Source organism: Dermacentor silvarum, chromosome 9 (assembly GCF_013339745.2).
Source record: "Dermacentor silvarum isolate Dsil-2018 chromosome 9, BIME_Dsil_1.4, whole genome shotgun sequence".
Classification (NCBI taxonomy): Eukaryota; Metazoa; Arthropoda; class Arachnida; order Ixodida; family Ixodidae; genus Dermacentor; species Dermacentor silvarum.
This window is the reverse complement of record NC_051162.1, coordinates 125,586,119-125,611,447: the sequence shown is the minus strand read 5'-3', so window position 1 is coordinate 125,611,447 and position 25,329 is coordinate 125,586,119. Positions and strand designations below refer to the sequence as shown.

Genomic DNA, 25,329 nt, shown 5'->3' with positions numbered 1-25,329 from the left:
ATGACCGCGGACTGTCATGTATATATCATATCCAGCTCATCAATCAGGTAATCGAGAAATCTGTGGAGTACAATCAACCTCTTTATATATATTTCATAGTTATGAAAATGCACTTGATTCAGTAGAGATACAAGCACCCATTGAGGTATTGCGCAATCAAGGATTACAGGAGGCATACGTGAATATCTTAGCAGATATATACAAGGATTCCCCAGCTACCTTGGTTCTCCACAAGAAAAGCAGAAAGTTGCCTATCAAGAAAGGGGTAAGGCAAGGAGACACAATCTCTGCAATGCTATTCACTGCATGCTTAGACGAAGTAATTCAAGCTCTTTGACTGAGAATGCGTAGGAGTGAGGATCAACGGCGAATATCTCAGCTACCTTCGGTTTGCAGACGACATTGTCCTATTCAGCAACAATGGAGATGAGTTACAACAAATGATTGAGGACCTTAATAGAGAAAGTGTAAGAGTGGGGTTGAAGATGAATATGCAGAAGACAAAGATAATGTTCAAAAGCCCGGCAAGGGATCAAGAATTCTGGATCGCCAGTCAACCTTTAGAGTCTGTGAAGGAGTACGTTTATCTAGGTCAATTACTCACAGGGGACCCTGATCACGAGAAAGAAATTTACAGAAGAATAAAATAGGGTTGGAGTGCATATGGCAGACATTACCAAATACTGACTGGGAGCTTACCACTGTCGTTGAAAGGAAAAGTCTTCAATCATTGCATTCTACCGGTGCTAAAATACGGGGCAGAAACTGGGAGGTTAACAAAGAAGCTCGAGAACAAGTTAAGCAGCGCACAAACAGCGACGTAACGAAAAATGTTAGGCCTAACGTTAGGAGACGGGAAGAGAGCGGTGTGGATCAGAGAGCAAACGGGGATAGCCGATGTTCTAGTTGACATTAAGAGGAAAAAAGTCGTCGCAGCTTCACCTGATAGGCGAAGCATCAATTGCGATAGCAAATTTGTAGAGAGCTATACGGAGTAATGATAGCAGCTTTATCAGGTGTATAACCTTGGACATGCAGCAGCACCGGCAACACGCAGAACTGTTGTCGACGCCGTCGGCGTTTTGCCCGCGTTCGCACAAAATGCGTACGGCGTTGGTGACTGTTGCCGGAGCTTCTGATATAAATAGGCACTTGATGCCGCAGCTAAACGTCGCCTCCCTTCCCTCCCCCTCCTCCCCGCCACGGCCTTTCGCGCGTCGGAAGAAGGCGCGTTTGTTCTACATATATGGTGATTGTAAAGGAGGAAAGAGACGCCTACTTCTGCAGCCCTTAAGGGAGCACGGCGCAGAACGCGCGTTTTATTGCGATAGCAATTATATGGACACTCAAAAGCAGATTTCTGCCGTCGGCGTCGCCGTCGCCGTCGCCGTGAGGTTCCGTATGACGTCAATGGAGATGAAATTCTCGCCGATGATGATGATAAGTGGTTCTTGAGGGAAAGGGAAAGGTTGGCGCTATCTTCTGCAGCCCTTGAGGGAGCACGGCTCAGCGCCAATCTCGCCCGAACGCTGTATGTGCGAGTGAAAGGGCGCGAGGGGCGCGCGCTTTCACGGGGAGTGAACGCACGGCGCAGAACAAACGCGCGTTCTGCGCCGTGCTCCCTTAAGGGCTGCAGAAGTAGGCGTCTCTTTCCTCCTTTACAATCACCATATATGTAGAGCAAACGCGCCTTTTTGCATGGAGGAGGGGGGGAGGGAAGGTACGGTGCGGCACCAAGTGCATTCAGAGGCCAAATCACCAACGCCGCACCATTTTGAGCGAACGCGGGCATAACGCCGACGGCGACCGGGAGACACAATCTCTTACCTGGGAAGGATTAGGAGTGAGGATCGATGGCGAATATCTCAGCAACCTTCGGTTTGCAGATGACATTGTCCTATTGAGCAACAATGGAGAGGAATTACAACTGTCGCAAGAATTGGGTTGAAGATTGCAAAAGAAAAGTGTACAATAATTGCATTCTACCGGTGCTAACATATGGGGCAGAAACTGGGAGGTTAACAAAGAAGCTGGAACGAGAACAAGCGGTGTTCAGAGAACAAACGGGGGTAGCACTAGTTGACGCACGTAGGATGGATAAAGACCATTAGCAGAATGGATGGAACGAAAGGTGGGAATGAGGTTAGAAATTCGCCGCAAGTTGGAATACGTTAAGAGATCGCGGGAAGAGAGCGCCGTGCGGTTCACTCCCCATGAAAGCGCGCGTTCCCTCGCGCCCGTTCACTCGCACATAGAGCTGTTTCGGCGCGGAAGTTGGGCGCTGATCCCGTGTCTCCCTCAAGGGCTGCAAGAAGTAAGCGCCAACCTTTCCCTGTCCTCAAGAACCACTTACCGGCGACGATTTCATCTCCACTGACGTCATACGGAACCTCACGGCAACGGCGACGGCGACGGCGACGACGACGGCGACGCGGACGGCAGAAATCTGCTTTGGAGTGTCCATATAATTGCTATCGCAATAAAACGGAGCTGGGCAGGCTATGTAATGCGTAGGATGGATAACCGGTGGACCATTAGAGTTACAGAATGAATACCAAGAAAAGGGAAGCGCAGTCGAGGACGGCAAAAAAAACTAGGTGGGGTGATGAAGTTAGGAAATTTGCAAGCTCAAGTTGGAATCAGCTAGCGCAAGACAGGGGTAATTGGAGATCGCAGGGAGAGGCCTTCATACTGCAGTTGACATAAATATGGGCTGATGATGATGATGACAATGGCGATCAATAAAAGAAATTGATAACTTGCGCAAATATTTGCAGAATTGTACAAGCTCAAACCGTATTTCGGGAAAAAAGAAAACACCTCAATTTCACTGGATAATGAAGAAATACGTTAAAGGTATTTCCTGCGACAGGTAAATCTTGGTTTTCGCCTAATACAAATATTCGTTCCGAGTAGGTAATTGCCATTAGGTTTCTTAGATTGCTTGCAGCATGCGCGGACAGTTGCTGGGTTTACAAAGAAGGCCACTTTCGTTACAAGCATCGTAAAAACATTTACGGAATCCTTTGGTCCAATTTTTGCTGGAAAGTTTGAATGGCCGCATGACAGGATGCAACTTGTCGTAGTGGAAATTCTATTGATGTTTGCGGCTGTGAACACATTTGCAAAGCTCCACGCCACCAGTTCTACACCACACTACAAATTTGGGCAGATTACATTTCTAATACGATATGCGGTCACCATATATCTGCCTGCGTGAACTGCTGCGCGTGCGGTCCCAGCGAAAAAAAAAAAAGATAAGCACAAGTGACAGGTGACAGGAGTGGCACATTCCAGTTTTCCAAAGCAGGGGTGGCCGTTAGAAAGCATGTCGTGATTTTGCCGCTCCGGCCGCCAGTCACTTGTGCTAATCTTTTCTCGCTGGGACTGTGCCTGTTCGAGCCCTGCAAGATATATACAAGTAAGAAAATATATTATGAAACATCCTGCTGACGAACAACTGCATTGCACTTTCAATCACGTTCATCGCATTTTAAGAAGCCATAAACAGGACCATTAACGCAAACTGCATCAGTTACTTACATTTCTGCAACAACAAAAATGGCTGCTCTTGGTAAGTCCGAGAAAGACGCAAGAACCAAACAGTGGGCGTCCCGCATATAGTCACCGTGCAGTGAGGAATGTTTACTCCGTTTCGTCGGGTCCACTTTATCGCTTATCGGCAAAGAAGAACTGCACTGCGCTATGAAGATACCACGTACTGGATCCACGCAACGAGATTCGACGGCTTTTCGTACGCATCAAGTTGCCCAAATGCGAGAAACTACAACTCGTGTTAGAACGAAATTGCTTTATTCGCAATTTGGTTCATTCCAAGTTCTACGATGTCTCGAATGCAGTTAATGCACTTTGTACTGAAATTTTTGAAGCGGAGTGGTTCCAGACTACAATTAGTACGAAGTGCAAAACTGTCAACCACACGAAGCACCTCGGTACAGCATGAAGAGTGACATATTTGCTTTCTTTTTTTTTTCGTTTGTGATTCTCTTCGTACACGCAAAGAGCGCTGCGAAGGACACTTCGCCACGTGGTGGCAAATCCTTGGAACTGTCGCTGCAACACATCATTCTGCAGCGGTATTTACACGGGGAACAATCCTTCGCTTTGCAGAGGTGAGTGCGCATCACGTCATGGCCTTTTCGTGACGTCTTTTTGGGGCCAAGAGTGCCGACGTAGACATCGTCGGGCGATCAGAGACGTTTCGCTGCGCCGGTACAAAACATCCCCTCCTGGCGAGGGCGACAGCGTGGATCTTGGCGACAACTTGACACACCACCTTCAGTGGCAATATAGAGGCGGCATTGAAATCGTCGCAATCTTCGCGGTCCAGACTGCAGCTGCAGTGAGCTAGACGAGGGTTCACTAGGTCTCTGTACGACCGCACACATGCCCGACCCAGTGGGTACGCTCGATTTCGCGAGTATGGGCCGCTAAAACCATCTACCAACATCGACATTCCTCGATTGCCGCATCTAATTCGCACCGCGTGGAGGCAGGGAAGAACAATGAGCGAGCATCGCGCGACACGATTTAAGCCGATAAACGAGTCGGCCCAACACGTGATCATCACGTCAGGGCGCACGGTAGGCTTTAACGCTCCCTTCTCTGCAGGCAGGGCTGCGGCAGGGCGGCCGAACATGTTCGCATCGATAAAAAAAGAATACCGGGAAACCAAACATTCTCGGCCACTACGCCGAGTCTCATAGCTCACGTTTCGGGCCGTCACCACGAGGGAAAAAGCGAACGGAACGGCTTCATGGAGAGTTCGCTCGCCAAGGCTGGCTGCATGACGTAATGCTCTCTCCTAGTTTATTTCCTTCCCCCATGCCGCACAGTTGGTGTGGGCAGGGGAGCAGCGCGAATCAGCGTGACGGCTAATGACGTCACGCTCCCCTACGCGTCGAAGGCTCCCCTGTGTGAATATCGCTTAACCGGCAGATAGATGCATGCTGACCGGCGTCAACAGTCATGTCACCAGTGGCGTAGCCAAGAGCCAGGGGGGCGCAAAAGTTTATTCACTCACTCACTCACTCACTCACTCACTCACTCACTCACTCACTCACTCACTCACTCACTCACTCACTCACTCACTCACTCACTCACTCACTCACTCACTCACTCACTCACTCACTCACTCACTCACTCACTCACTCACTCACTCACTCACTCACTCACTCACTCACTCACTCACTCACCGGGCACGTACCCCTTCCCTGCTAGTATGCGTCCTGCACAGTCCCCCTCCTCCCCTCCCCAATTCCGTCGCCCATCAAGTGCACCCCCTCCTCGAAAAAACACAAAATTTCTGGCTACGCCGCTGCATGTCGCCCCCTATTTTTCGAAGCGTAGTTTCAACGTACAACGTTTCTCTAGCTCCATGCAACATTGAAAAACATCTCTCTTGTTAATACAGCTCTTTTAGAGCCTGTGTGCTTTTAACAAAAACCGCCTATAACAAAGTTGATTTTCTCTCCCGATAATTGTGCTACAAGGATTTGCTGTACTGTGAAATCCGTGATCTGTGAAGGCCACAGGTACCCGTTCGACGAGCATCTTAAACACTCGGTTTCAAGTTTATGCTTGCAGACACGAAGAATGTTTTATTACAATTATCTACAAGGCATAACGGTAAGCAAACAGAAAACTTTGACAAAGTTCGATTTGCAGTTCCCAACACTGAGTGACCTGCGGGAAAAAGAACACACAGACTCACATCGAGGACAACGAGTCGTCACTTATAGATGCTCTATAGATGCGAGTTGCTGAACACACCAACAACTTCGAGGCATTTTTTTTCTGAGTGCTTTTTTGTTCTCCTTCGGAGTTTGTTTTCACGTTACAAACGATTTTGACGAACATTTTGCGTTTTTTTCGCAAACAAACCAGCATGCAAGAAACAACACACAATCGACTGCATCTGTGCGAGTCGACGTCACAGCTCGTAACAATGAATACAAAAAAGCCACACACAGCCTCGCGGTAGCCTAGCCGTGTCGGCGAGGCGGTGTTAAGCAGCAGCACATGCAGGCCTTCAAGGCCTGAACAAACTCTCGTCTTGAAAGCTAACTTGCCTGTCCTTCCAAACATGCAATCAGAAGGCCTTGGACAAGAATTTGTCTCGTTTTACACACACTGCTTACAAAATCAATTGGGAGTCCGGAGTTCAGTTCAAGCAATCAGCTTGGTTTACACTTACAACGTATATGGGAAAACAGACGAAAAAAAATCTTACAGCAACGCTTTCTATTGTCTGTTTTATTTTAACAAAACAAAAAGCCTCCAATGGACGAGCTCATTAGCCCAAATGAACACAGTCTTCAATAAAGGAACGGTTGGCGAGACATCTACATAATTAATTAAGGAGGCGGACCTACGCTCTACAGAAATCTGCCGGAATAAATGAACCGAAGGAAACAAGACGCAGTGCTACCAAAAAAGAAAAATAAGAACAACCACTAGCATAGCTATTTTACATACACACACAAGGCAAACAGTGATCGCAAATGCAATTTACATACGAAGACTCGGAGACCTTTCTTACAAGTATGTACATTCATAACAATACATCAACTTTTTTTTTTGCGGCTTGGAATGAAAACATCGTTTTTTTTTGTTATGTTTTTTCTCATGCTTGCGATAACAGTATGCGTGGCTGGCCTGATTTGAGCAAGCTAATGTGCCCAGCTTGCCGACAGCTTGAATCGAAGTTCGTAGATATTTTCGTATTTCCGTTCGTAGATATTTCGCAGCAATCGCACATTGCCGTGTGCCTTAAGATGTCATCATTAGCTCGCACCGTTTCTTAATTTGCGGGCCCAATTCATTTAACTCGACGTGTTGACGAGCCACCGGCCACCTTTGAACCTAAGGAGTTCAGTATATGCAGTTCGTTACGTAATCGACATTTCCGAGGACAGCGGTCATAAAGAAGCGCGGTTCATAACCTTGAGCCAGGTTATGCATGTTTCTGTTTTCTGATGAATAAGCTACGAACGCTCGTGCTTCTTGCGTGTTATTACGTTTGTTTCATCTCTATTCGCTATGGTAACAAGAACAGGACACCTAGTTCAAAGGGGCCGGCAGATTCTTTTTTTTGTTTGTTTCAGAAGTAGCTCGGATACTTTGTGACTAACCGGTGCTGCTGTTAGGCCTAGCTCTTAACCTCGAAGATTGTTCCACCGTTCTGCCGTGTACAGAATGTGAGAAGGATGCTATTCACAATCTGCAGTTATTATCATTAGTAGGTTGTGACACCATAGCGTCCTGGAACAACCGATGCTGTTGATTCCTTCCTGCCCCCCCACCCCTTTTTTCTTTTTTGAATAGACAACATACTTTCATGGTGGATTGCATGCTGCTTTTGTAAAGGCAGTTCACATTGTAAGCGTATTCCAATACGACTACACTCTACGAACAGTTGGCAAGCTTTTTGGCTTAACTTGTCCCATACAATTATCACCGTCTATTTTGCGGACCGTTCCTTTTACTTTAACGCTGTGCGGCTGGTACTTTAGGTCACGAATGGCATGCAAGCGCAGCATGACACAGCGTTCTTGACAGAAAAGTAGCGAGCGCAGAGTATTAAAGAAAATGCACGCACGACAGGTGACAATTACTGTTTGAGAACACGGCAAGCCCCAAAGGGTCGGATGAGCGTACTGTAGCTGCCCTCCGTTACGCCGAATGCACAAAAACAGCCAGCTATCAAAACGGGCTGCTCGAGCACCGCGAAACGTTACTAAGCCTAGCTTTCAGCAGTTTGAAATTACGTTGAACGCACAAGGATCTCTTAAGGCCGGTATGAAAGAGTTCCTGTTCGCTAATCCTGCTGCTACACTCGAATACTGTAGCTGTCCTCAAAGAGTAAAGGCAAAAAACGCGGCTAGTTAAAACATCTAGATGCCATTGGGAAGCTTTGGATGTGCGCCACGCATCCTCAAACTCTCGTGCTGCGGCTCGGGTTGGGAAATACAACAATGGCACGCACAGCACAGCCATGATTACACGTAATCACGCATGAAAACGGTAAATGCATTCGTGTGTCAAACTAGAACTGGCGAGTTCGGGCGCATCAATTGTTTAGGTTATATGGCGCCAATAACATCGATTCCCTTGCCACGCGAGCTCTCTACGATGCGCCTCAATCGCACAAATTCGCTTGTTGTTCTTTGGCTCAGAAACTGAGAAGGCAAACTCTCGCGTGCCTACAGCCTTTCACTACATAGGGTCTCCCCAAGCACTCGCAACTGGGGGAGCCAGAAAAAAAAAAGTATATAGACAGGGATACAAACTTCATTTTGACACGTCGGGGGAGTAGCTAGCTCTTTTCCTACTTGACGGAGAGGAACTGCAAAAAGCTCGAACGTCAGCTGGATGCAAAACATCGCGCGCGTCGATAAACTACACGCGTCACACCGAGAGACTAGAAAGTCAACGACAGAACCAAACCCATTTGATTCAGCGATCCTCCTCGCGTTCACAAACATCCAATCCACGCAACGTCAGCGAACGACGCGTATCTCACACAGCCCGTGGTGCCCTCTATGTCTAAGAACACTAGGGGCTTGCTTCTAGTCGCGTAGTAAAGAAAAACAACGATACGAAACAACTACGGCTGAGGAACTACGATGTACCACAGAGACAGAGAAGCGGTGGCTGTGTTTTTCTTCTTTTTTTTTCTCTCTCTTCTTCTGCCTCCTTCATTTCTGCTCTTTCACATGTTTTCGAAAGCCGTCCGTCGTCCTATGTACGGTGGTCGCAGGCTGTCAACGGTGCCCCCTAGGGGGCGCCTCACTTCTTGCCCCATTTCTGGAACAGGCCCATCCTCTGGCACCGGCAGTTGGTACCCCACAGGTTGCATCGGCACGATGAGTTGTAGCAGCAATCGTTCGGGCGGTGGTCGCAACTGCCCCCACGACGAATGCAGCTCCTCCTGCGAGAAACAAGCGGCAAAAGCGTCAGGAAAGATTACCCTGAACCATTTTCAGTCACTACACTTACTGCGGAAGAAGTGGCCTCTGAGTGCCACAAGAACCGCGAAAGCATCCACGAATCAGTGCTTAAAGTCAGGAGGGGCCCGAGGGGGCCCAGCCTCCTCTCCATTTTTTTAAGGAGCGGCGCCTCCCCCCCTCGGCAGGTGAACTATAGCACTGCGGAATCCTTTCGACAGGTGCTTGAGGTGACTTATTAACAGTGGTGTTCCTGTGCGGGGCAATTCTAACTGTACAATTTTTCAATAAATGATTTAATGGCGATTAATCGGTTGATGTGGCCCCGAGTGAAGGCTGGTCCCTGGCCGAAACTTCACTAAAATCGTGGTATTTTTCCTACGTGCTTCTATTCGTTGACCTGTTTCCCTACCGGATCCTGAGATTCAACGCTTCACTAACGTGTGTGCCTGTATGTATATATATATATATATATATATATATATATATATATATATATATATATATATATATATATATATATATATATATATATATATGAGCGTGAGTGCTATGCGCCATGTCGGGCAATTACGTAGGCGCCGTGAAACCTCGACAGCGACCTCGATAGCATTCGCTTCTGTGGTAAAAAAACAATTATGTAATACTGCCACTATTCCTATCAACAAAGTTTCAAAGGATTGAAAAGGGCAGCTAGTGCGAGTGACACCCTCATTTTTCAAAGGGCGTTTGACTGTAAGTGTCGTAGAAGCTGCCTTGCGAACATCGTTAACCAAGATGGGTGGTCGTTGCGACGGATATCATTAAACTTTAAAAGTGCGCCCAACATCGCGCACTATACAATTCGTCAAGGAAACATCGTTCTCGGATATAGCGGCTTTGTTGGTTGGCCTGCCAAATACCAGGATGACGATAAACACCTGGAGACAGGGGACAAATAAAGCACCTTCAAAAGCTCCCCCACCAAAGCATGATATATACTATAACATCGTGTGTTTTTTAAAATGCATGTGAAATGCTATTATTACAACCGATAAACAAGTTACAAAAGTTTTTTAGCGGCACTTTTTACGGTTAGCTAGAGCATCTTCGCTGTTTTTTAAAAAATCCTGCCAAATGTTGTCACTAATAAACTGCTCAAAGACATCTGATGGCACCGTAAGTTTAGACAAAAAAGAGAAGAACATTGTACAATACATTTTTCACTGCGGCGAGTTGATAGCGAACTTGCAATATAAGTACATCGCGCGAAAGATTTAAAAAATCGCTATATGGGAAAAAGCCCCAGGCGTCCTCTCCTTGCAGATACCATCTTTGTAGGACGGGCATGCCTTCTGTTTTGTCATCGTGTACGGGATACGAACATACAGTTCTACTGATATATTATATAGACGCGAAGAATCAAACAGATGGACCGGGACGGATATGAAAGGGGCGGGAGGTATATGACTGGGAAAATGCTGCCTGTCAGATTTATTTATTCTCCACGCGGCAGTCAATGGTGAATAAACTATGCATATTCCAAGTTTACGTGAAAATCTTGGCAGATATGTACAAAGATTCCACAGCTACCTTGGTTCTCCACAAGAAAAGTAGAAAGATACCTATCAAGCAAGGGGTCAGGCAAGGAGACACAATCTATCCAATGCTATTCACTGCATGCGTAGAAGTATTCAAGCTCTTAGACTGGGAAGGCTTAGGAGTGAGGATCAACGGCGAATATCTCAGCTACCTTCGGTTTGCAGCCGACATTGTCCCATTCAGCAACAATGGAGATGAATTACCAACAAATGATTGAGGACCTTAATCGAGAAAGTGTAAGAGTGGGGTTGAAGATGAATATGCAGAAGACAAAGATATTGTTCAAAAGCCTGGCAAGGGAGCAAGAATTCTGGATCGCCAGTCAGCCTCTAGAGTCTGTAAAGGACTACGTTTATCTAGGTCAATTACTCACAGGAGACCCTGACCATGAGAAACAAATTTACAGAATAATAAAATTGGGTTGGACTGCATACGGCAGGCATTGCAAAATCCTGACTGGGAGGTTACCACTGTCATTGAAAAGAAAAATGTACAATCATTGCATTCAACTGGTGCTAACATATGGGGCAGAAACTTGTAGGTTAACAAAGAAGCTCGAGAACAAGTTAAGGACCGCACAAAGAGCGATGGAACGAAACATGTTAGGCCTAACGCTAAGAGACAGGAAGAGAGCGGTGTGGATCAGAGAACAAACAGGGATAGCCGATATTCTAGTTGACATTAAGCGGAAGAAATGGAGCTGGGCAGGTCGATGTAATGCGTAGGATGGATAACCGGTGGACCATTAGAGTACAGAATGGATACCAAGAGAAGGGAAGCGCAGTCGAGGGCGGCAGAAAACTCGGTGTGGTGATGAAGTTAGGAAATTTGCAGGCGCAAGTTGGAATCAGCTAGCGCAAGACAGGGGTAATTGGAGATCGCAGAGAGAGGCCAGTGTTGCGTTCGTCCTTCACTTTTTTTAAAGGTCTTGTTCCGAAGTAGTCAGCACATTGATACGGTGGCTTACGTCTGGACGTATTGAACTGCATCCGTTGACACACCACAATGCAAAGCGTACGGGTCGGCTCGCGCCGACCTCGATCCACATTATCTGGGCATGTCCCGCAAGCGACACGAACTGAAAAAGCGGTGTTCTCGTGCTGCTGAAGGTTTCTCACGTATCGATAAGGTAAAAATGCGCCAAGGCCAACGAGGTATAGACATATGAAGCCGACACGAATTGACACAACCGGCGAGACCTAAATACCTATCCAAACGTCCCCTCTTCCACGTCCACGTCACTTCCCCATGCCTCGATATTAAAAAAAAAAAAAAAAAATCGGCATTTCGAAATAAACAATCTGATAACGCCAGAATCCTGTCAAGAAAGAGGCGGTCGATATTTCTGTTCCCCGATAGCTTGCATGTAGATTAGAAATACTTCATCTCTCGTGCTCCCAAATTGCTAATAAACAACGCGTTCTTAGGTAGTCAGCATGGATGTCGCGCGAATGCGTTTCTCATAGACTGCAAGCCGTTCAGGTGGCAGCCTCCGTTCAGTTCGCATGTTCATTTTAGCGCTTTCTTTTTGGTTTTACAACCTCTCGAATCGGCTTGCAATCCAGGGCCAAAGCCTTGCATCGCCAGCGTATAGGCTGGTTATGAAATTCGCTTTGTCAGAGTGTCAAAAGGCGCTTTGTGCGTCGCAAACAGAAACGAACCAGCGCAAAGAAATTTAATTTCGGATGTCGAAATACTGCGATGCTCTCGAAATGCCGCACGGGAGCTCAGCGTGATTGCATCGCGCACGTGAAAAGGTGCCGTTTAAAAGTCCAGTCGCCGGGTGCGGTTCGCTTAGTGCCGCGTTTTATTGCATTGCGAGGATAGAACTTTGTCACTGAAGAGCAAAATGTTTGGCGTGGCAAGGGTTACGGTGCGATGTTTGAAACCTATTGTATCGTTCGCGAGGAATAAAAAAAAAAAATTAAAGGAGACAACAGCTTCAGTGGCTTATCGACGTATACGACATCCAATAATCGCAGTCGCACCGCGCGATCTGTAGTGGTGGGTGCATGCGCGGCATGCCGTGAATGTTTTGAGGCTCTGAACGTTGGGCACGTGGAATTTCACGACCCTTTCTCCTGATGTCGCAATGACTTATTGCCACGTTAGTGAACTTATTGGATGCTCGGTTTACATCCATTGGGAAATTGTGTCTCGTCTATCGTAGGCATCTCCAAAGGAGTAAAAAAAACAAAACGAAAGGCATATAGTTAATAAGTATACACGCCAGGCGAAACAGGAGAACAGTAGAGTAGAATAAGATATACGCTAATTCGCTTTTGAAAAGTATTATTGCCAAAACTTGAAGCCGAAATGCGCATTCCATGAAGCGATTTTTTTTGTTGCACCGTGACTAATAAAATTTATTAATATATGTACAGATGCATAAAAACTGGCGAGAGTTGTGGACCAAACTCGTGTGCAGGAATTACCTGAGCTAGAAACATTTGGACAACAGCAGATTATCTATCTATCTATCTATCTATCTATCTATCTATCTATCTATCTATCTATCTATCTATCTATCTATCTATCTATCTATCTATCTATCTATCTATCTATCTATCTATCTATCTATCTATCTATCTATCTATCTATCTATCTATCTATCTATCTATCTATCTATCTATCTATCTATCTATCTATCTATCTATCTATCTATCTATCTATCTATCTATCTATCTATCTATCTATCTAATCTATCTATCTATCTATCTATCTATCTATCTATCTATCTATCTATCTATCTATCTATCTATCTATCTATCTATCTATCTATCTATCTATCTATCTATCTATCTATCTATCTATCTATCTATCTATCTATCTATCTATCTATCTATCTATCTATCTATCTATCTTGGACAAGAAGAAAAGAGGTCGCTTGAGAACAAAACAGTTGAGGATGAGGTCCCACCACTTCGCTTCGAGAAGTTATGTTTGCCCATGTCAGTAGCCAAATGGACGCCACGAAGACTAATGCAGATAAACAACGCAATTGTTACTGCAGGAGGAAGGACATGCCGAGCTTCTGAAGCGCTGCCGCGTTCCACTGTGTTTGTATTTGAATCCCCAAAGAAAAAAAAAATCCGAACACAGGAAAGCGACGGCAAACATGTTTTGCCCGTGTTCCATACACACTACGAAGATGGACGCTGCGGATGGTTGAACGACCGCCACCGTCTTTAACACTTACGCGTACTCCAGCCATCCCGCCCCGTCTTTTCGGACGTGTTTGCTGATAAAGCGATATAAATTCTTTGCACTCTGCAAAGCGAGGGACACGTAGACACAGAAAAAAAATAAGAGAAGAGGACACGTCTTCGAACAACTAAATTTGTGGACACCTTATTGGGAACATCGAACAACCGTCCCGGAAAGACCAAATACGTGTCGGTCGTCGAAGTGGCGCTGCGCTGTTGGGGCCAGCAAATGGAATTTGCGCTCCGGTCGCCTCCCACGCTATATATGGCTTCGACCGTGGGTCCGCAGCAACTCTGGAAGTACAGCCGTCCAAGCGGGAATGATATTTATTTGTTTCTTATTTCACCCAGTCTTTGCATTTCGTTCAATGTTCCTTAATGCTGACGTTCAATGGGCGTCTCAACAACCTACGCCCGGCTCTTTTCTCCCGGGAAAGGGCCCAGCTAGTATGAGGCGCTTAGCGATCGAAAGGCTAGCGACCACTGCAGCACGCGTCGCTATCGCAACTTGCGACGTGATGCCGTCCTGTCTCAAACAACCCTCAATAACAAGAACCCGTTCACTAAACAATAACAAGTAAAATGAGCAAGTTCACCAAACAATAACTGCCGGAGGAGACTCTGATGTACCGAATGCTCAGCTACCAAGGGATCCAGGGGTCGTAAATGGATTTGACTGACCTCTGTGCTTGCGGCTTCAATCATTCTCCTGTAGCGTTATTTATTACGCATTAGCTTTCTAAATTTTTCGGCAATGATAGTTTTCCAAACACAGCTAGGCAGCAAGCCTCTGCGAAAATTCAGAATCGTTGCCAAATCGTTGCATTTATAACGCGATATCTTGTAGAAAACTTCCAATGTAGAAAGTCGGAAAGCCGTTTGAAAGCACGAGGAGGTTTATGCAAATTCATGATTGTGCTATTCATCACTCCCATGATACAAAAAAAAACAACCTTGCTGACCCCGCGGATATCAGTTACGGGGTTCCGTCCACTAATATGTGCAAAAAAATCTATGTCTGAAGCATGCAGTGCTTGCGTGGCGATGATCATAAAGTTTCCTACGAAAAAGAAAGTCACAGTTTCGCATGACAGGGAAGCACTGATAGCGATATCAACGTGTTCGACAAAACACCTTTATAAGCCGTATAAATTACAGCAAATGTTCGCTTACTCACTTAACAAGCATGGTGCCACGCGCGCACTCACAAACATAAACAGGCCTCACTCGATGACCGCGATCACTCGCTGTCAAACGCTGGCGTGAGGACAAGTGCCAGCAACGGAGGGCGTACGTGCTCGTCCAACACAAACGCTCCGCGCTGCCGCTGGCTTCGCCATTTCAGTTGTGCCGTGTCTCCACAACTCAGGATTACGGGACCACAAACACCAGGTGCGTGTGAAGACAGCGCGCAACAACAGCGCACGAAAAGCCACCGTCCAACTCGGCTTGCTCTTAGCCCTGCAGCATCGATCCTCCGCAGGTAAGCTTCAACGTAGGGCGCGTGGGCCGTGTAAGCGCTCCCAGAGCGCTCAGAGACGCGGATAGCCATGCGTATAACCACGGCCGGCTTAGAGGAGGAGACGCGCGCTCGATTTCCTGATCTCCAGCATTGGGCGCGCGAGAAGACTGCGCGCATCAAGCCGCCATACTGTACATATCCGCTCCCCCTCGCACGTTTGCCCTACAAACCCGCAGCATACTGCGCGCCTGCCGTGCATTCTCCTCGCACCTGGAATAATTTATGCGGGACATCACGGCGACGGCAAAATTTTGTCTAAAGTGCTGGCATAATTGCTATCCTAATAAAATTAAGAAATGAAGCCGTGGCACCAGTGACTACAGGAGATGCAAGTATGACGTTTTAGCTAGCACTAGAATTGTCGGTATTACATGCATTTGATTAAAATTCATCCATATGGCTGGAAATGGCTTGGCGGCGTTAGAAATTGTTCAATATAAACAAACGATTGCGGTATAATTGCAATGATTCAGAGTGATTATGCATTTGCGCAGAAACTTATCGCCTGGCGGTGCTTAGAAAACAACAATTGCTTACAAATGTGGAAATGTAGAGCGGGATAAATAGCGCCGCAAGAAGCAAGAAGATTACACAAACCCATGCGCCACTCATCCTTTTATGGTGGCTGAACGATGGAAGCGCCAGAGCTCTTACTGGTGTGTTTTGATCAAAACTCTATGGCGATGACCATTCCTCAGGCCCCGTTCAAACTCTCGGAAGCGTCCGTCCAACGCGGAGGGAAGTCAACCGCGCAGCAAAGTTAAACGCGTGGGCGATAAGAATCGACCGACATGAGACGAAAACGAGGCCCCATTCTGTTCGTCGGCCCTGTCCTAAACAGAAGCCTCGCGAACGATGAAGCATCGAACGTTTCGGACAGCCATAGCAGGAACGAACGGGGTGGCATTTCAGAGGCCGCATCGATGTCGTCGACATGCCGGCGTCCCCCGTCCGCGAGGGGACAATGGATCACTTCGTGTACTGCAGTTCTTTGTTTATACGAACGACGACGTGGAGGTTCAAGCGGACATTCTTTCACCCACGAATCGTACGCTTTCGGTAGGGAAGGGAGAAGAGATGACGACTCTCGACCAGAAAGTAGAGAGGACAGTGCCTATTTATGGCAAGCGACGCTCCCACAATGACTGCTCATTTTGTTTATTTTTGTGATGCTGCGGTGCGGCCTGCAGTGGGATGCGAGGGATGTGACGATGGAGCACTAGCAATATAAAAAAAGGAAGGTTATTGCTTCCTGTTCAAAGGAAAGGGAGAGAGAGAGAGAGAGAGAGAGAAGACATATAAGTGGAGGTGCCTGTTGTCTGTGGAGGGGAGGAGGCGTCTCTTTCCTCAGAAGTATAGGAGTGCGCCTGTAGCCCACCACATCCTTTTGTTTCCAGGAAATTATTGACTCGCTTGTGCTTCGGGACGCTCTGGCGTGACCGGTTTCGGAAGGACGATATCCGTGTATTGATCGTGGACAGTGGGCGACGTATGGGAACGCAAATTTTCCGCTTGCCGGCACTTCTTACACTCTTCACCCTAGCACTTGATTTACTAACTAATTGTTGATTTGCGACAAAACAAGATAATAACAGGAACTAATCACTGCAACACCTTTTCTTCAAAACCGAGAACACACTGGAGTGAGTGTATACCATTCAATGACGATATTCCCGCTCGAATATTTGAAAAGGACCTTATGAATACGGACTATTTCCTTATTTTGGGGAGGATTTCCCGCAAGGCATACGGAGATTAAAAGAAAAACATAAAATAAAGAGTATAGTAACCATGCATTGCGCAAGAACGGACATATGGAGAGCGCAGACTATCCACAAGCCTTCTAAACACACCATTTTATCTTAGCGGAACGCTAATGGAAACCCTTCAAGATTGGCATCTGACAAATACGCCGGAGAGCGACCACGTCTAGGAATCCTGGCCATTTCCCTTTCGGCCATTTGTCGAACTTCTCAGCAATACACCAGTATAACTCAATTAGTGTCGACTATAAGGAACTGCAATTCAAAAGATTGGCTGAATTTCGACAACTTTGAGTTATCATCGTCGAGAGGGTGCTGCCTTCGAATGACATAGACATTTACGGCACTTAGGCGTAACTTCCCTGCGGCGTTATAGCAGTTTTTTTAATGAGGACCAAAATGCTACTTACCCCAAATAGCCCAACAGAAATCTCTCAGAAATTGTTTTGAGGACGACGAGGAAGTGTGTCTCTAGTTGACTGGTGCTTTCCCGTCTCCTGCTGATTTTCGGTTTTTTCGGTTTTAGCTACGGGACTTCGGTCCCCCGCCGGCAGTGATGAACGTCGACACTGCCCGGTTCTCTCCCGACCTGACCTCGCGTTCCGCGGTGCCGTCGCGGAAGCGTAACAGTGAAATGGACGATGCCGCCAGTGACAGCACGGAACTCTACTCGGCCAGCGGAGAAGACTCCGAAGACGGCTTCGAAGCCGTACGAAGCCGCAAGGCGAAGCGGAGGAGCCTCAGGACACCTTCGCCTGCAAGTACATCTACAGTGCAGAACATGAGCCGTCCTCGAGCCCCCGCCATACTCTTCATGCCGGTGGTATCCTCGGACAATCTGCGGCATCTGAATAGGCAAGCTGTCTCCGCCTTCCTTGAAAGATTAGTTCCCAATGAAATCACCGACATAAGAATTAACACTCGCAAGAACATTCTCGCCGTAGATGTCACGCATGCAACCGCGTTTGACATCTTGCGTACAGTAACCGATCTGAACGGGATCAAAGTGCGCTCCCACATTACTGTCGACAAGGATACAGCGATAGGCGTCATCTATGACGTAGATGTAGCAATACCGAATGAAGACTTGCCTATCCTAGTCAAGACAGCCACTCCTGATAGTACCATCATCCAGGTATCTCGGATTGGCAATTCACGGTGTGTGAAGATAGTCTTCAAGGGCGACACCATACCATCTAATGTCAAGGTCGGCCATTTTCGCCACCCCGTAAAGCCGTTCATTCCGAAACCTCTGCAGTGCCACAAGTGCCTTCGGTTGGGTCACGTCAGAGGTGTTTGTAATCACGCTGCAGTATGTGCACGCTGTGCTGGGTTCCATACCACGGAATCCTGCCAAGCAACTGAATTTAAGTGCCGAAACTGCAAGGGATCTCATGAAGCCACATCGAAAACTTGCCCCCGAATCAAGAAGGAGTGGAGTATACTTAAGGAGATGGTAAGGGAAGGCTCTACGCACCGGGAAGCAGCCGTTTCTGTGAAAAAACGACGCTCCCGCCGCCACCGCAGACGTTCCCCAAAGAACGCGAAAAACCCCCCTCAGCGCCAATCTAGTCCAGCAGCGTCATCTTCTCGAATTGAGAAACAGCAGTCCTTGCGCGAGACCAGACGCAACGTATTGAATGACAAAGAAGCCCAGAAAAGTGCTTATGACGTTGCCTGGCCTGCACTGCCAAATGCACGCCCACCTGCTGAGCTTGAGCGACGTACGTCTCCTTCATCGGACGTACCTCTTGCTTCCGACAAGCTGCCTGAACAGGATGTGCAGGTGGTTATTCTGCTGAAGTCATTAATAGCTGCGATTCGCACGCTTTTGGGAAATGCACGAACTTCGACTGCTCGATGCGCTTTACAAGTACTGGATGCTCTCGCTCCTGTACTTGAAAGCTTACATTAGAAACATGGCCCGCCCACTTCTGCAGACGCGACCTTTTCAAGAAGACGTCAAGAATGCCTCAATTCTTCAGTGGAATGCGAGAGGCCTGATATCACGTATTTCTGATTTTCGCCAATTTGTATATGTCAATCGGTTTCCGGTGCTAGTCATCTGTGAACCAAACGTGAAAAATATCCTCAGATTATCAGGATACGAAGCTTTTACCTCCGCCACCTGTGACAAAATCAGCAAGGTCCTCGTTTATGTTCGCAAAGAGCTCACCTACGTGGCCCAGGTCGTGCCTCCTCATGACGACAACCAGTATGTGTGCCTTAGCATAAAGAAGAAGAGTCTCTCCTTCACACTCGTCGCCGGCTACATTTCCCCATCAAGCCGTTTAGACTACACAAGGCTTGGAAATGTTTTGACGTCGACCTCCAGTCCTTGGATTATCACAGGGGATTTCAACGCCCATCATCCACTTTGGGGAAGTACAAGAACCAATTCAAGAGGTCAGACTCTTGTATCTTTTGCTTCGGACCATGACCTCTGCCTTTTGAATGATGGCAGTCCAACCTTCTTGAAAGGGTCGTCGTATAGCAGCTGCCTAGACCTTACTTTGGTGTCGCGATGCCTTACCTCGAGCGTCCACTGGTTTACTGACTTGGAAACGCGCGGAAGTGACCATATTCCTACTTACGTTGCCATCAAAGGTCTAAGCAATATGTTTTCCCCTATGGTCTCTCGAACAATTGATTGGCCGGCATTTCAAGCCTCGGTGAACGCCGAATGCCAGAGAGGCCTTGCACGTAGCATAGAGCTTGTGATTGCGGACGCGATGCATGCTGCGACGCGCTGTTTCTCATGGTCACCTGCTCGCACAGACTTCGACATTGAACTAGAAAGGCTTCGTGCAATACGTCGGCGTGCCGAGAAGAGATACAGACGCACAAAGTCGATTCTAGACCTTAGGGAGGCCAGGCGCACGCAGAAGAAAATACGTCGTCGCATGGACAAATTAGACAACGAACGATGGCGTTCATTCTGTAACTCGTTGGACCCCCGCAAAGCACTCTCCCGCGTATGGCGAACTCTCCAGGGCCTTCGCTCTTCTCCTCAGCAACGCCACCCCTTTAAGGCACTGGCTCTCCACCAAGGCTGTCGAGAAGTGGATGTAGGAGAAGACTTTTGTGCGGAAATTGCAAGTAACAGAATGCTACAAAAGGATCTTGAATTGTACGAAGTTCCCCTCATGCAAGTTTCGGCAATGGATGAACTTTTCTCCATGGAAGAAATGGAGGCTGCTTTAGCCATTTGCAGGCGTTCCTCTTCGCCCGGACCCGACAACGTAACATATGCTGCTCTCCGCCACCTTGATCATGAAGCACGAGAGATCCTGCTGCATCATCTCAATGTCTCATGGAGTGACGGTGTTGTTCCCCCTGAGTGGAAGCGCAGCCGTCTTGTACCGATCTTAAAGCAAGGAAAGTCTCCCCTTGAACTGAAATCCTATCGGCCTATTGCTCTCGCCAGCTGCGTTGGCAAGTTGATGGAAAGGATGATCCTCACGCGCCTCGAGTGGTTTCTTGAACATTACAATGTTTATCCAGACGCGATGACAGGCTTTCGACGTGGTCGTTCGTCGGTCGACAACGTCATTGATCTCGTGTCGTCGATTCAACACCAAAAATCATCCAAACGCATCTCTGTAGCGCTATTTTTAGACGTGAGGGGTGCTTATGATAATGTCTCCCATGAAGCAATTCTTGACGCACTCGTGGCTGCTGAAATCGGAGGCCGCACTTTTCGGTGGATTCGTAGCTACTTGACCCAAAGGAGCTTCTTTGTAGTCACTGAAGATGGTCAAACTACCGACCACTATACCAACCGTGGGGTTCCACAAGGTGGTGTTTTAAGCCCAGTTTTGTTCAACCTGGCTCTGATTGGGTTGGCGGAATCCTTGCCACAGCCTGTCAGTCTGTCAATTTACGCAGATGACATCTGCATCTGGGCTTCCGGAGTAACTCGCCCGCAAGTTCGCGCAAGGTTACAAAAGGCTGCAACGAGGACATCTACTTATCTTCAGAGACAAGGTCTCGGCGTTTCAACAGAGAAATGCGCATTAGTCGCCTTACGCGAAAATCGATGGCCGAATATCCTGTGTCTATTAATGGCCAGCCTATTTTGTACAAAAAGAACCATCGGTTTTTAGGGATCACTGTTGACCGTGACCTCTCCTGAAGCCCTCATGTATCCTACCTAAGGAAAAGACTCCTCTCGATCAGCCACCTCTTCAAAGCCATCGCCGGAAAAGCATGGGGACCATCGGTGCACTCTATGCTGCAATTATACAAAGCACTCTTTATGGGTTTCTTGCGTTACAGCACCCCGGTGTTGTCAAGCGCCCGGAGGACAAACCTCAGAGTGCTTGAGAGCATGCAAGCTCAAGCACTTAGAACTTGTCTTGGCCTACCGCGATGCGCTTCAACAGCTGCAACAATTGCCATCGCCAGGGAACATCCCATCAGAACGTATGTCGCCACAGACACCCTTCGAAATCATCTTCGACACCTTTCCCGACTACAGTCTCAACGCCTTGCTTCTCTCCCAGAAAGTAGACCAGATGCAACCTTTTCAGGCATTGTAACCTCCTATCGATCTTCTCTTCCATCAGACTTCACGCCTGCAGCAAGACCACCTTGTCCTTTATGGTGTCTCCGGCAGCCAGAAGTGCGGCTCTCCATTCCGGGAGTTACAAAGAAGTCCGACTTGCCAACTTGTGCCCTGAATCAAGCTGCTCTACATCTGCTGCATGATTCCTACTCTGATCGTATTCACATTTATACAGATGGATCTTCGACTCTGACCAGCTCTACTGGTGCAGTAGTTATTCCGTCGGCATCATTCTGCAAGAAATTCAAGATCAGCCACGTCACAACATCGACAGGGTCTGAACTTGCCGCCCTCCGTAGCGCTGTGCTTTATGTGCACGAAAAATCACCAAATAATTGGGCTATATTCTGCTGATTCGAAGGCAGCCCTACAGTCACTTTTATCAGCTCTGCGCCGCAGCCCACATGAACAATTGGTAGCAGAGATACGATTACGCTACCATCAAGCGGTGGTCAGAGGCCACGACATTGTATTTCAGTGGCTACCAGGGCACTGCAACATCACTGGCAATGAATGTGCCGACAAAGCTGCCCGTGAAGCACATGCCCAATATGAAAGAATACCAATACCTTTGTCAAGAACGGATGCAGCGCGGCACCTCAGCAGTCTTGCCCATTCTATAACTCTAAGAAAATGGAATACACCTAGAGTTTACTAACCGGCGCTTATATGCCATGGACCCACAGATGCAATTGCAACTTTTACCCGGTTTTAAACGACATGATGAAACCTTACTGTGCCGCCTGCGATTAGGAGTTTCTTTTACAAACTCCTATTCATTCCTAATTGGAATGGCGGACAGTGCCAACTGCAGCACATGTGGTATTGAGGAAACCACCAGACATATCTTATGTGACTGTCCTAGATACGAAGAAGAGAGGATTGCCCTTCGGACTGCTTTGGGGCACTTAGACGACAGGCCTTCTACGGAGGAGAAGATCTTGGGCCCGTGGCCTCGTGCGTCTTCTATGTACAGGGCTACAAAGGCGCTGCTGCGTTTTTTGAAGTGCACAAGCCTGTATGACCGCCTGTGATGAAAATCAGCTATGAACGCTTGACTGTACATGTGCAAGGTGTGAACTGTGAACTTCTCTCTTCCTTCTCCTCTTTCAATCCCTTCTCCCCCTTCCCCAGTGCAGGGTAGCCTACCGGGCTCAGCCTGGTTAACCTCCCTGCCTTTCCCCTATGACTTCTCTCTCTCTCTCTCTCTCTCTTATAAACTAATTTATGATCACGAATAATTGCCGAACAACTGACATCTATCTATATATGGGCGGTCGTGTCTGCCTATGACGTCATAGGCGGGGCATTGGAGGCGGGTCTAAGCCGCAAGAGAGAGCGAGCGATCTTTAATGCAAGATTGCAGACTCCCGCCTGCTTGAAGGGGAATAAGATTTGGCTCACATGTTCGTGGCAGCATTGTCTACAGATCGAGATTGTCTCCTTACCATGTTCAAAAAGCGTCAAAAACTTTTATACAGAAAAAAAGCAAGGCGGTTATATTACTTTGGCCGCGTCCCTTAAACAATTTATTCGTGAATACGTTTTTTTGTGTATAATTTTATACGCCTGATAACGTCTGGCTTTATTTTATTTAGTCTACTGAAATGTCTAAAGTCCTGTTCCAAAATTCGATATTTTAACAGCATCGGCTGCATTTCAGTCAACACAATGATGTGTATCGTTTGAGTGAAAAAGAAGTGGGGAATTTGACATGTGAGAATGTGCAAATGCATCACGATATGATACGCGTGAAAAATAATGGCGTTATGCAGCGTAATGACAGCTTAGGAGGCTTGCGTAGACGTGGGCGGCTGAAAATTGATTGAAGTAGCAAGTATGCGTACACGGCCAAAAATGATCGAATAGTTCAAGGCTGATGGTGGGTGGACAGGCTCTTCCCTAAGAACGGCTCGGCTTGGAGTCTGGCGTAAGTGGACTAAAGAGGCACTAAGGCTTCTTCTGCCTTTTCTTGGCTTTACTCCCACGTGACGTCGCAATAGAAAAAGGTTACGTACGGCGTAAGACGCTGATGCATGAAAAAAAAAAAATCGGCAGCAGCAACACCAATAGTGGTGCAAGAGCACATGTTCAAACAGAGCAGTATTGTGGACAATACTGGCAGGTCTATCGGGTTTGTGCAAATTCTGCGTACGAAGGCTGCGCCGATCGTATTTTCTATTTAAATTTCGAACACATAAAAAGAAACTGCCAGTGGCAGAATTTTCAATTAGCTACAGCTGTATGGTTTGGACTACTGGATTAGACGGACATATCTTGCTGGACAAATGTAAACATCCATTCAGACAACAACAATAAGGCTTAGTAAATAACTGCTTTATTAGTACTGCAAGGCCCATGTTTCGATCCCAGAACTAACGAAGCAATGTCCAATCAGAAAATAACAATAAGGCTTGAATGAAGTACAAGACATCACCAAATCGGGACTGGGAGTTTGCCACTGTCGTTGAAAAGAAAAGCGTACAATCATTGCATTCTACCGGTGCTAACATGTGGGACAGAAACTTGTAGGTTAACAAAGAAGCTCGAGAACAATTTAAGGACTGCGTAAAGAGCGATGGAACAAAAAATCTTAAGCGTAACGTTAAGAGACAGGAAGAAAGCGGGCAATAAGAAAAAGAAATGAGGGTGGGCAGGCCACGTAATGGGCAGGGAAGATAACCGTAGCACCATTAAAGTTACAGATTGAGTGACAAAGGAAAGGGAAGCGCAGTCGAGGACTACAGAAATCTAGGTAGGGTGATGAAATTAGGAAATGTTCAGGCGCAAGTGGAATCTGCTCACGCAAGAAGCCTTCGTTCTGTAGCGGACATAAAAAATGGCTGATGATGATGAAGTAGTCGTATGAGTATGTACGTTAAGGCACATGTATTGAACGCAGATTTTAACTTCCACACTAACAAAGCATGTCCAGGTATCAAATAATCTTAGGGTAATATCAGCTTCCAGGGGCCACATTTTCTTAAGATTCTTCAAATTTTATAGGCACTACTAGAACGTCGTACCACGCGGCAGCGCTAGCGACGTGCTTGACCAGCGTGCCGACGTCAGAGAGCGTCACAGCCCTGCTGTGCTGCTTCATGAATCGCTCATTTCGTGCGCTGCTTGTAACTTAGCAGTGAGGGCGACGGCTGACCCATACCTCACAGTTGACGACAACGTGATTATGTAATCGTAATTGGCGGTCGACTGCGCCTTCAAGGTCATCTGGGCCGGAAAGGACGCGAGTGTCAACGAATGCGACACGGATGATCGAAGAGACCGTAAAGGAGCCAAAAATTTTCACGGCAGGATTTGACGCTTTGCAGCTTCTTTCACCCTGCGTCGCTCCCGCGTTTTACCGCGGGGCATGCCGTGAATCTTCGGACAAATAAGTTGGTGGCAGCCGCAGATTCGATCAGACGAAGTGTGCACAAAAAATGGACGACTTAGTTAACTAAGTATCTGTTTAATTCATGTAAGGTAAAGGCTTTCTCTCGGTGAACGTGCTTAGCCTCCTCTATTGTGAGTGGTACGGTGTGCGATCTTTACAACAATGTGACCTGTACAACGAAGGATTTTGGAAGTCCCTAGAGCTTCGTTATAAATGCGTTTGTCTCTATATCCAATCTTGTCACGAGCGAGTTAATCAGCACGAGTATCAGCCAATAAGTTTCGCTTGTTACACATAATGCGTTTTATCCGGGTTCATTATATTCGG

At 47.1% G+C, this 25,329-nt stretch overlaps 1 protein-coding gene across 2 annotated transcripts in view; it reads right to left on the bottom strand.

Annotated features, from left to right (window-relative positions):
• Positions 1–5,587: 5,587 nt before the first annotated feature.
• LOC119464248 (toxin Tbo-IT2-like) overlaps positions 5,588–25,329 on the bottom strand; it is a 328,743-nt gene continuing 309,001 nt past the window's right edge. For both annotated transcript variants that reach the window (XM_037725160.2, XM_049655762.1), the window contains one exon: positions 5,588–8,953. In XM_037725160.2, the coding sequence (XP_037581088.2) occupies positions 8,812–8,953 (142 nt within the window). In that variant the 3' untranslated portion in view covers positions 5,588–8,811. The remainder of the gene's footprint in view (positions 8,954–25,329) is intronic.